Source organism: Ciconia boyciana, chromosome 7 (assembly GCF_034638445.1).
Source record: "Ciconia boyciana chromosome 7, ASM3463844v1, whole genome shotgun sequence".
NCBI classification, from domain to species: Eukaryota; Metazoa; Chordata; class Aves; order Ciconiiformes; family Ciconiidae; genus Ciconia; species Ciconia boyciana.
Genome location: NC_132940.1, coordinates 6,523,057 through 6,535,812, shown reverse-complemented (window position 1 = coordinate 6,535,812; position 12,756 = coordinate 6,523,057). Strand labels below are relative to the sequence as shown.

Genomic DNA, 12,756 nt, shown 5'->3' with positions numbered 1-12,756 from the left:
CCGACGCGGGCCCCTGCCCCGCCACACGGCGCCTCCCCCGCCCCGGGGACCACGCGGCTCCCCGGAGCCCCTGCGCGATGGCAGAGGTCCAGTAGGGCCCCTCGGTGCTGGGCTGAGGGACAACGGGAAGCGTTACAGAGCCCCGCGGGGAGGGAGAGCGTGGCTGAGGGGAAAGGACGCAGCTGGGCCCGGGAAAGCGGCAGGGAGAGCGTGCACCGCTTTCAAGGCGACATTTGCTACTGAAAGCGCTCAGGGGCTGTGTACGCACGCCTCAAACCACCAGTAACACGGCAAAATCCTGTCTCGCCTCTGCCCCCCCTTCACACCTCGTATCAAACCCTCTAGAGAGCTTTGGAGGGGGAGTACTGGATGTTTAATGCACGAAATGAGAATCTCCAACCACCTTCAGAACACTTTATTGAGGCAAAACAGTGTGGTGAGTGCAGACAGAATTTAAAAAAAGAAAAACTGCTGTACCAGATTAAGATCAATAGTTCACTCTCCTTTTGGAGCCAGTCAGTCTCCAGGGAGCATGGAGATGTCTAAGTCCACGGGCCATCACTGTCCTTTCTTTTACAAAAAGCATGCCCTGTTCTTGCACTTCCCATGTTCTTCAGTGAAAAAATAAATAAAATTACTGTACAGATGGAGAAACAGGCATTGTAATCTGAAAGAGACAAATAACTCCTATGAATATTACAGCTCCTCACAGGCACCAGAGGACACAATAAGGCACATATTTATACCTAAATACTGAGATTCATTACTATCATATTGAATCTTAATAGGCACCTGGGATGAGAAACTTGTTTTGCAGGAGGAAAGCTTCTAAAATTGATCTGCATTATTAGATTGCGTCACAGCTGGTAACTTTTTATGATCATTTTTGCTAGGCCTATTTGGCCTTTTTTTTTTAATCTAATATAGCTTCTAGTCAGTAAATGCTCTCATCTCCACACACACGCTTACAGCTGGTATACTTGCAGAGGCCTGGCCTCTGCATGTCTATTAGTCTTTTCCTGGACCTGCTCCATGTCTCATCTCTCCAACAGAATTCAAATGTCGTCTGCCGCTGGCAGCACTCCCAGCTTCCAGGAGGCAAAACCTCAAACCATCCCACACCAGGAATGCAGTCTGTAGGGATGGCTCAGGCTCTGAGTCAGCCCTGCTCTGAGGGTACATGGATGTCCCCGTACACAGAGTTGCTGCTCTGAAACACATTGTCACAAACATCAAGGGGAAAAAAATCCAATTTACTTTTAACGTTAAATGGAAAGGGAAATAGGAGTATAATGGTTTATTGCTTAAATTTTACTTGTGCAGTACAAATTCCAACAAACACTTTTGGGCTCTTGTAAGGAACTGAGGGGAAAAAACATCTTTGAAATGACCTATGGGACTGAGTAGATTATTTAAATGCGTGTTTCTTTGCCAAGAGTAAACCTCAAAGAAAAGAAAGATAACATGTCTTTGTTCCTCAGAGTCTTTTGCGTTTTTATGGCCATACTTAAAACTTACAACTGGAAGAAAAGTTAATAAATAGTATTTATATATAAGTGCCATTGGGCAAAATTGGTCTGTTAAACCCTTTTCCACTCAACCATAGTAATGGGGAAAAGTTTCAAGATGTCTGTGATGATTACAGAAGAAAGTTTAGACTGGATTCTTACCTTATCTACTGACTCTTTGTTATCACTGCTGTTCCATTGTGAACAGGGATAATAGGTGCAGGAAAATCCAGTTCAGGGGCATCAAAAAAGTATGCCTACATTATTACAGAGGAGAAAAAGATTGTTTAGAGAGAAACAAACAGCTCTACCTCATCCCAGCTCTTTCCTTCCACACCCACTGTTCACAAGGTACAAACAGAGCACTGAAATGGCAAATTTGGATCTTTTCTGTTTTTATCAGATTAGAAACTAAAATGGTCAACTAAAATGGTGCTCTAAACTGTACTTTTAAATCTAAGTTAGCAGCTAAGGCCTTTGCAAAAGGCCTTAGCTGTACTAGAAAGGACTGGATTGCAGATATTTGACTGCTTGCTCTTTTAACTGATGAAGCTCCAGGCAGTCTCCAGTGACAGGAGCCCCACTGAAGTCAGCTGCCAGTCTCCTGCTAACACAAGAGTTGTATTTTGCCTTCGCCTCCCTGCACGCTGAGCTGCGGGAACCAAATCTATCTACTCTGGAACCTGGGGGGTTCACTGAAGCCTGGATGGTATCATTCTACCTACTGCAACAAAGAGCCAAAAACTAATTTAAGTTCTCATCAGTATGTATTTCAGTAGCGTTAGGGTCTTCTGTTTTCATACCGCTGATATTTTACTAAGGTGTAGCAGGTTTATGTTTTCATACATAAAACTCATAAGCACACACGACATATTGAACATTTAATCATGTTAAAGGACTCACTAAGCATAGTATTCACTGGAATAAGCTGCAACTGGATACAATAAAGATTAATGCTTTGCTGATACTATGATGAATTCCAGATAAATTTAAGACTGTTCTGTGAGTGATTTTGTGCTAAAGACATACTAATTATTGAGTTTGTCACTTGCACTGTCAAAGTCAGATTGGTATCAATTTTTGCTATGTTTGAAATCATTGGAACTTTTACTTTGGAGGTTTTTCAGAAGTACTATTTCTTTCTTTATTAAAAAAGGTTTTCCAGCAACCAGCCAACCCCTCCTTCCCTGCACCTTAACGTCGCCAGTCCCAGGTGACAACAGGATAGAGGAAAGGCAAGGCAATGTCATACCAAACAGCCGACAGCCAGCAGAGCATGAAGCAGAACAATGGTCCCCACCGTCGCCAGCGCAATCCTCCGGTTGTCATCTCGGACAGCGGGCCAAAAGGTCATCACCAAAACAGACCCCGAAAGGCACAGGGAGAACATCACCAGGACCCAGCGCACTACTTTTTGTGGAATGATCCATAAAATCTATAAAAGGGAGGAAAATGATTGTTAAAGAGACTGTGAAATGGGGATTCATTTATTTAATGCATTGTTCTGTGACATTTCATCACTTCCAGCCAATTTGTGCACAAATTAACTCATGCCTTATCTGATATGTCTCTGTTATTTCAGGAAAGAATAACAGCAGCGATGAGCTTTACTCCTGGACACGACAAGAGCGTGTCCCCTGAGTTACGGCACTCCCTCCAAGGCCTGCCCCTTGCCAGAGTGGCCCTGGATGGTCCCTGCCAGGGAAACTTGTCCTCGGAGCCACCAGCATTGCCATCCCGCACACCAATGTCTGTATCCTGGGGACACACACGTCCCGATTCCTGAAGTTGCCTCAGGCTGCCTGCTAGGCTTGCCAGCAGCACCCTTGCTTGCATTTGCTGCCTCTGGGGAAATGACCTGTCCTGGGCTTTTCCAAGACCCACAGGACGTCTTTACATTAGACAAGCTTAAACAAAAAGCTTTATTCTAGCCAAACAAAAGGATCAAATGATTTTCCCAGTCCCCAAGACTTTGACTAATATGAACAATATTGTAAGAAATAGCAAATGTTATAAACCAGGATCTTTTTGCAGGGCATGTAATAGAGGTGCACGCTTTAGGCCATACGTACCGCTGTGGGAATGTAAATGAAGAGGGAGTAGCCATATACACACACTATCTCCAGGAATGAGTAGGAGACAATGTTCATAACTTTACTGTTCCTCCACATCAGGAATCCCCAGAGAGCAAGGGGAACAAGCCAAGCGTATGCATAAATCGTTGTTGCTGCTATGGACACTGGAAATATGACAAAAGATTTCACATTCTACGTAGAAAACCGGCCAGAATCAAACGTGTAGAAGCATTTAGCCTGAAAACTAGAAAGCTACCTTTGAAGGTACTGTCAAAATATAAAGTTTGAATTACTAATAAACTGAGAACTTTACATTTACATCCAGTTTACACCCACTGCTTTTCCAGCACTTCAAGTTAGTTTAAAAGTAAAGACTCCAGAAAGTATTCTCCTACTATTTTCAATTTCTTTATTACACATGTGTACAAAATTTGATAGGTTTCAGTATGAAAGGAAGAGCCACAGAGGAAATAAAAACTTAGTTAAAAATAGAAATTCGGCTACTAACAGCTACTGAAAAATGAGAATAGAATGCAGTCATGCTAAAAAATTTGAAAGTGAACACAGACACGAGTGTCAAATCTGAAACTACTGAAGTGACTGGATTCCCAAATGGCAGCATTCTTCCAAGTACACTGTGGATTTTGGAAACAAACAGAAGCCGTGTTCCTTGGTGGGGACAGCAGTCTCCTTCAAACTACAAGGACAGGTATAGACAATTGGCTCCTCACTGAGTTCTCTGGGGCACATATCAGTTGAGCATCTTTTGCTTATTTTTGAGTTTGCCAGAAGGTAACAACTTCCAGCCCTCGGTAGGTGATACGAGTAATACTCAAATTCAGTCATTTTCTGTCTGAGGCCTGCAGGCTCCTAGAAGGCCATGGATCCAGAAAGGCACCTCAAAACCACCAGTGACCACTGCTGGGCTTTCGCTCTCTGTACAAGGGGCATTCACTAAGGCTAGAAAAATAATGGCTCTAATTACTCTTCTCTCCCTGTAACTACTTGATGCTCTGAAGGAGCAGGGTTCTGCCAATTACAGCCCACTTTAAGGACTTATTTTGCATCTCTCAAAATTTAAAGAAAGCAATCAAAAGACTGCTAAATCAAAGCTGTGACCTGTTTTTATATTACTTCATTAGCACATTAAAAAAAAAAACAAAAAAACAAACCCACAAACTCAGGACTGTATTGACTACTTACAAACCTTTTCTGAACTCGGGCACATAGTGGTATGTTGGTTTGCCCAGATGGATAAAGAAGTTTGAGAGATTGCCACTAACAGCAATGGTAAAGACGAGTGTGGCACATATCCAAAAGGGACCTTAAAAAGGAAACAAACAAGTTCAATAACAACTCCTCTGCCCTCTTGTGTTTTTTTTGGTTGGTTGGTTTTTTTAAGGTTAGCAAGTGAAAGGGAATACAAACTCAAAACATTTAGCACAGAAGAGAACTTCTCACCCCTCATACCTACCATAAAGGTCAGGATTGCTGCGGATATACAGCCTTACAAAGTTCTTCCCTGGTACTGGGAAAACCGAACCTTTGATTCTGTCCAGGACCTATGAAAACATGGAGATCTGTCTGACTGAAGATGCAAAATGGAAAAATGTCTGGATAAGGCATAGTTCAGACAATAGTTCTCCTCTGGAGTGGGGTATTAACCTGGTAAGTGTCCACATCGAAGAACGTCTGGTAGTACTCAAATGTCCAGAAAGGGGCACTTTTCTTCTGTCCTGCAAGCAGCTGTACGGGGGGAAAGGCAACATGAAAAACATGACAAGCGTGCAATTTATGCATTACTAGTTCATTTACACAATAGTTAAATGATTTCTGCATGTGGATAGAAAACAAACTTAACAGGGTGGCACTTACTATGAATTATTTAATGGTTTCCCTTTCCCCCTCCAATATTTGTTAGCAACAGCTAGTCTCTTATCTTCCTGCCAGCAGAACAGCGGCCTGGTGTTCTAAGGGAGCAGCCAGATACCACCTTGCACCACATCATTTATAACACGTGCCTTCATCAGCATCACAAGTTCCCTTGCCGTCGCTGATGGCGGCATTAGCTGAGCCTTCAGACAAGCCCTGGCCGTTTCAGTTTCCCGCTTTCCTGACAGAGTCACCAACCCCACAGCAGAACTGACAGAAACAAACACGGTGCTGGGTTTTCAGCTGCTGCTGCGCTCATCTCCTGGCATATTTGCTTAGCTTAAATCACCACCATTTCAGTTCAATTTCCTAGGCTGCAAACCACAACAGCTGAAGAGCCAACGCACATTTGCTTCTGCCAACTCTGCTATCGAGAAAGTAACCTGCGACAGAGAAGAAACAGAGTTTTAAGTCACCCAGCATGAATCCCCGGTATCCTCTAGAAATATCTCAGTGTTGTCAGCATCATTTGTATACGTGCTGATGGAGGCACTGCAGGTGTAAGAGCATTACCTCTGTTTTATCGGAGTCATCGGTCCCCAGTAATTCATCATCCTCCTCCCTCCCTGGCTCTTGCAGGCGGCTGTGCCGATTCTTGGGGATTTCACCTGGCTCATCAATGCTTATTGTGGTAGCGTCAGGATTTGCTGCAAGCAAATTAGCTGCATCGTCAAATTCTGCAAATAAGTACATTACAAGAGAGGCAATGATCAAGCTACCAAAGTTTTTGGGTTTGCGGCTCAAAAAGCTGCATGAAGACCCCTACACAGCCCAAGAAAGGATACATCGCTAGTTGAGGCATGTCAGACATGATCTGTTTCTTGAAGCCCAAGCTGACACGGATCAGGCTGCCATTTACTTAGTTAACAAAGTGCGAGGCCTTTCCTGCTAATCTGCCTTGTGCGATAAACGAGTGCCACTGAAGCCTGCCCTTCTTTCCTGCGATCAGCCCCAGTCTGAGACTCAGCGGGTCTCTGCAAGGGCAGGGGGCAGCTGCCTCTCAGAAGAGACTGTAGAAATGGGCAATTTTAATCCTCTCCCAAAATTAGTTTTTTCAGACCTGAATTTATTTATCAATTGATATGCTTGAGCAAGTCTGAAACCACAGTCCATTCCAGATTACAGAGCGCTCTGCCCGTTTTCAGCTTTAACTTCCCGTCACAAGGGGTTTCAGTCAACACAGGTAACGCTTCTTATCTCACCGACAGCACAACCTTATCTCAGAAAACTCCAGATATTCCTGGCACTACTGGCAAAACTTCAGGGAAGCTTTTATTCAGAGGAACCCAAAGCAAAGCTCAGAAATGCTTCCAAGCCTCCCGGAGTTTGACCGCTCCGTCAGCTGGGCCCCAAACCTCGCGTTTACCTTGAAATTTGAGGTCATCCACCGTCGCCATTCATCCGCCGGGTTGAGGAACAGGTCCCCGCGGCCCTCGACCCTCCTGAAAGGCAGGCGGCAGCGCTCAGCCCGTCCCCGTCCCGCCGTGCCAGTCCCCGCTGCCGCTCGCGTCCCCTGACGCTGCCCCGGGCCGTCTGTGCCACCCCTCTCACCCCGCCCAGGGCTGGCCGCGGCCCCGGTGCAGGACCGGGGAAGCCCCGCACCTCCGGGCTCCGCAGCCCAACCGCTCCCGGCAGCGGCCGCTCCGCTCCCTTAAAGGAGCAGCAGGCGCTGCGCGGCGACAGCCAATCAGCAGCCCCGCTGCTCTCCTCTCCTCCCCCGCCTCTCCGGCGCGACAGAAACATACCGGCGACCCTCGCTGCGCCGGCCAATCAGAGCCCAGGCCGTGCTTCCTCTTCCGCCTCCGCCCGCCCCCTTAAAGAGCCCGCGGCGGTCCCGGGGCTGCTTCGCCCCGGCGGCTGAGGCCGGCTGGGCAGGCGTTACGGGAACGGGGCCCCGGTACAACACGCTGTACTTGTGCGTGTTAGAGACGTACATACACACACACGCGTGGTACACATAGTTACATGTTTCTATATTCTATTATAAATGTATATATTGTGATAATTTCTCTTTTTACATATATTGGGGTATATATATTTTGGGGATATCCTTCCAGCCCCAAAGTGACAAATACCAGCGTGCAGCGGAGCTCCGAAGGAGGCAGAGCTGTAGGAACAGGACAGCGTTTGCACAGCAGGTGCAAAATGCAAATGGCTGCACCGATCCAAGGCCCCGAGCGTTGACACGGATGGTCCTGTGCGAACCTCCCAGAGCTCCGCGCCCTGCACGCGCAGGGTCTAAACACGTAACCGCTGGCAGGATCAGACCCTCGCGTACTGCTAACGTAATTCTTACTGCAGTCTGTGGTTCTGGGAAAACATCCTGATTCAGCTCCTCTCATTAGTAAAATACACGATGTATTTGTGGATAAGCCTTACAACTGTGCAGGTAGCACTAAAAATCTATCCATTGTCGCTGTAATTAATGCCTTTGGTGTAGATTGAGATAGCGCAGCTGATGGGCTCCTCACTCACGCAGACGCTGAAGTCCACGGAGAGGCGACAGGGTGCAAGGCAAGGCAGAAATTTGGCCAAACACGTCAATGTTTTTCCTCCCCCTCGCCCTCTACCTTTGCCCCTGCCGCCGCGCTGCACTCCCGTGGGAAGCGGTCAGACCTCCTCCACCACGATGTTGGGAGTCAGGGTATTCCTACAAAAAATCCTGATTCTTCTGCACGTTACTACATGTGTTGCTGTTGGCAAAACACTGATGATACTGTTCCCCAAGGTCATGAAAAGATACATCCTAAAACAGGGCGAAAAGAGCAGAATGAATGAGAATCCAAAGTTCAGCTACGAAAACTGGGGTCCGACTTTTTTCAGCTTCAAGTATTTGCTCTTTGTGCTGAAGGTGAAGTGGAAGAGGCTGGAGGATGAAGCCTATGAGGGACATCCTGCTCCCAACACGCCGGTGGTGACTTTCAACGGGGAAGTTTGTCACCTCTTTGATTTCATGCAAGGTCAGTAAATCAGCAGCGTAGATGGGTTTCGTTTGCTAAGACGATAAACGAGAAGAGGCTGCGGAGGGAATAGGGACAGGCAGCTGGTGTGAGACTGCCTGCACAGCAGACCAGACTAACAGCACTCATTTGATGGAAAAGATGCAGCACGTTCATGCCAGCTGACTGCCTCTTGATTTTCAAAAATAACCTGTATTTGTAATCCTGGCTACAATATCCCTTCACGCCAGTAAGGTAATTAACCTCTTGCAAAAGCTGGCTGTGCCTGGAAATACCTTTCCACTGAAAGCCAAGATAATAATTCATTTTAGGGAGAGAAGACCCAGAATCAGAGTTCATGAGCGTTGGCTGTCATTCCCCATACGTACAGAAAGTCCCACACCAGCTCCCTTAGCCAGCCTGAAGCCTAGAAAGCACGTGGTGTTTTTTTTCCAGATTCAAAATGGCTAGAAATAAAGCAGAAGAAAAAGTAGCTGCTTTGTACTTTGTCCGCTGCCTCCCACTGGGATCTCTGTAGAATGTGGAATTAATCATTAAGCTGCAGTCTCGATCCCCATGGGAGGGATTACATCCTTCTCTAACTCTGGTTTTCTAATTAGCTATGTAGATATATATATTTATGTAGAAAACAGGATGCAAATTTGGAAAAGAGATACGCAATATCTACAGGAAGGTACCCCCTTTAGTAGATTCTTTAGGATGTGGATCTATGTTAGCAGTTTTTGAAGTTAAGCCCAGCCAGAAGGAAGATCTTGAAAAAATTTCTGCTAATTTAGCATGACCATAGACTAAAAGAGGTGCTCAAAAACCCTGCAAGTTCTCTTAAATTGAAGCCTTGCAATCCATTAAAGGGATGCTAACACCTGTGGGCACATACCATGTTAATTTGTAAGCAACTGCACAGACACTTTTGCCAGCGGTTTGTGTAACATTAATTTAATAAATAATAATATATAACTGGAGTTCTGTTTGGACAGGAAATTGCAGAAATACATTGAAAGCATGAAAGCTTGTGATGCATGACTGAAAAGTCTGCAGCTGCCACTCAGCTCAGCTAGAACTGACACCTCTGGGGGAAAAAAAAAAAAATCAAGACATGTCCAATAGGTTCATGAAACAACACCAAGACATCTCTGAATCCCTGTCCTTTGAAAAACCTTGCAGATGATCATGTTCAGTATTTTTGAAGTTCCTTTGTACTAAGGGTCTCGGGAGGCTGTGATGTGCTACACGCTGTATACCCATTTTAGATCACTTCCCTATCCCAAAATGTTGGTAACTTGAGAATTGGCTCTTGTGATGAGGACACGGGAGAAGCCGCATGAGCGCATGGTGCCTTCTGCCTTCACAAAGGAAAGGGTCCCCCTCAGTTAAGCTCATCGCTGGATCCAGCACAGGTCAGAGCCAGGCTAGGGCAAAGAAAGCCTCGTTACACCCGTTTTGCATAGATGCAAATGTTCTGCTGCCAATTTTAATGTCCTAAGAAGAAAGTTATGGGGTAGGTGACTTACCTACTGCTGCCCAGGGAACTGCGGCAGAGGCTCAGTTCAGTGCATTAATTTAATTCTGTCCTTCCTTCCACCACTGATTTAACTACAAACTGTCCCTTTTTTTTCCCAGATAACCGACCTTTAATCCTGAATTTTGGAAGTTGCACCTGACCTTCATTTATGTTAAAATTTGATGAGTTCAACAAGCTCATCAAAGATTTCAGCTCAATAGCAGATTTCCTTATCATCTACATCGAAGAAGCTCACGCAGTAGGTACAGTACAAACATCGCAGTAATGCCTGCCAAAACTTCAGACACGTTATCATTCCCTTTAGGAAGAAAAATATGTTAGCAAAGGAGGGAACTGCAAACGGGAAAAAAAATCTTCCTCAAATCAAAAGTGGCAACACCAAATCCAGGCACCAGTTTGTGTCCCTAATTCTCCAAAGAATTTACTCACACACCTGACTTTACACCAAGGTACTCCTGCTGAAGACACTCATCTCTGTGAAGGTGAAGCACATAATTTTATCTTGACAAAACTTCCTCTCAGTGTTAGTACAGCTCCTTTTGGAAGGGGGGAAAAAAAAAAGGCATTTCATAGAACAAAGCTTAAGTGTACAATGCCGGCATGTTACGTCTTTAAAAAAAAATAAAAATCATTTTTAACATGGCTCAAGAACAGGATGCAGACTCTAATGTGAAAAATTTAGCAAACAAACTATACACACTCTTTTATCTACACTGGACTCTAAGTAACACATTGGCACTGATTTTATCCCAGGGTTAAGGTGGTTTTCTAAAATGTAACATTTACAGTTTTCAAGTTTTCTAACAATACATCACTTTCAGTAGTTGAGAAATAGATAATAACTAAGTCAGTTATCAAAACCTTTTTACTAGTTTCTACTTTACCAAGAAGAGTTGTGTGCAAATGCATGTTTGCATATTTCTGAAAAAGGAAGGTGCAGCCTGGCTCAAATGTTTCACTTCTCACAGATCTGAAATTTTGTTTTACAGGCTTAATGAGCAGAATCAAGCAGAATGAACAGTACTATTGTTGCAACTGTACTAAATGAACGGGTATCAACTGATAGCACTACTTACCATTTTAAAATCCCCTCTGTGCCAATAATTTTGACAAGCCTTACCCAAATAGGATATATATCCCCCACCTGAAACCTGAAATCTTTCTAGGTGTGGGAAAATTTCAGCTAAAAGACATGAAATATTTCCGAATCCAGGGCAAGGGGAAAATACAGTTTGATGAAATTAATGGAAAAAAAAAATAGATCTTGGGACCATTTATTTGAAAAGCTCTAGTGCTCTCATACTCTGAGGGGGGACTTTCATTTCATGGCAAGTTTTGGTGTTGGGAGTAAACTGCAGTACTCTTAACACAGTTTTGGGATATGACACACAGTACATCTCCACCCTTAACACCTATTCAAAATGTTCCTTGCTAAACCCCTTTCTCCTTTGTTTTAGATGGATGGGCTTTTAAAAACAATATTGTTATTAAAAATCACAGAAGCCTTGAAGATCGAAAAACTGCAGCACAATTTCTTCAGAAAAATAATCCTTTATGTCCAGTGGTTTTAGACACTATGGAAAACCTGAGCAGTTCAAAATACGCTGCATTGCCAGAACGACTGTATCTACTTCAAGGAGGGAAGGTCATCTACAAGGTAAAAAACATCAACAATAATAATAGCATAATATATTGAGATTTTTAAATTTCAAAAGAATTTGAGAATGCTTTACATTTAACAGTCAGTATTTCGTTCTGTTTGAGAGCTAAAAATTTCACAATTCCCTGTAACTGTGGAGAGAAAAGGATTTTTGCAGCAAAACCAGTCTGGGCCTTTATAACGTATGTATTTGATGTACACCTCAGTCTTGCTCAAATATTTACCTTTTGGCTCATTAGGAAACCTAGGTACATCTAAGCTGCGAGATCCAGGAACGCTTTCCAGCTCCCGGATCCAGACGTTGGCCCTGTCCCAGTTACACAGCAGGGCGTAACCTGTGCATACACCATCTCCCATGCGATGGCTGTCATGCAAAGGAAGCCCAAGCACACCTGCCCACAGTTCTGGTGCAACTGCTGTGCTCTAAAGGACTTATGCTTTGTCTACGGGAGCATCACTGTATAATTTTATTGCCTTTGCAGGGAGGAGTGGGGCCTTGGAATTATCACCCCCAGGAAATACGCGCTATCCTGGAAAAACTGAAATAGAAGAGGACTTCAGAGTAAAGACTATCTGGATAAAAAAGCTCAATGACTAAGTTTTCATAGACATAATTACAAGAAGAAAAAATAGTAATTTAAAAATAACAATAGAGACAACAAGAAAAATAATAATCTATGTGTATCTAAAGAACATCTGTAATGTGGTTCATTATGTGTTTGTATAGAGGTTTTCACATCTCATCGCTACAACCCTAACTACTGCACTGTAGTATCTTACTACGCTTGTACCGCATGCAGTACTGAATAGTAGTTGGGTCCATTGAGCTGTCAGGACTGGATACCAACGTTTATGTTTGTAAGAAATATTGTGCAGGATAAACTTCAGGGGTGGTGACATTTGCAAAAGTCGACTGGCATGCAAAACGACCGATTTCACCTTATTAAGATTCTCTTTCTCTTGTATACATACAATTTTCCTAGATGTTCACTTTCACTGACTTCAGAAGGCTTCCAAATAAGACAATCTCTATCAACATTTGTTTCTATTAATATTTGTAATGACAGTCATAGCATAAAGCACAGACGGCTGTGACCTG

The 12,756-nt window shown here is 44.1% G+C and overlaps 2 protein-coding genes across 3 annotated transcripts; one reads left to right on the top strand and one right to left on the bottom strand.

The window, feature by feature from the left end:
- Positions 1–400: 400 nt before the first annotated feature.
- YIPF1 (Yip1 domain family member 1) lies at positions 401–7,182 on the bottom strand. 2 transcript variants are annotated; one of them, XM_072868110.1, is made up of 9 exons: positions 6,882–7,182; positions 6,029–6,162; positions 5,249–5,329; positions 5,058–5,145; positions 4,791–4,907; positions 3,581–3,747; positions 2,761–2,943; positions 1,671–1,765; positions 401–667 (listed from the first exon to the last, which is right to left on the bottom strand). In XM_072868110.1, the coding sequence occupies exons 1-8, from the start codon at positions 6,910–6,912 to the stop codon at positions 1,676–1,678; spliced, it is 891 nt and encodes a 296-aa protein (XP_072724211.1). In that variant the 5' UTR covers positions 6,913–7,182; the 3' UTR covers positions 401–667; positions 1,671–1,675. The 2 variants fall into 2 exon arrangements, with proteins under 2 accessions (XP_072724211.1, XP_072724210.1); XM_072868109.1 differs by having other exon boundaries at positions 6,029–6,192; positions 6,882–7,181.
- A 962-nt stretch (positions 7,183–8,144) lies between these two features.
- On the top strand, positions 8,145–12,205 carry DIO1 (iodothyronine deiodinase 1). Its single transcript, XM_072867535.1, has 4 exons — positions 8,145–8,475; positions 10,096–10,239; positions 11,455–11,654; positions 12,140–12,205. The coding sequence occupies exons 1-4, from the start codon at positions 8,145–8,147 to the stop codon at positions 12,203–12,205; spliced, it is 741 nt and encodes a 246-aa protein (XP_072723636.1).
- Positions 12,206–12,756: the final 551 nt, after the last annotated feature.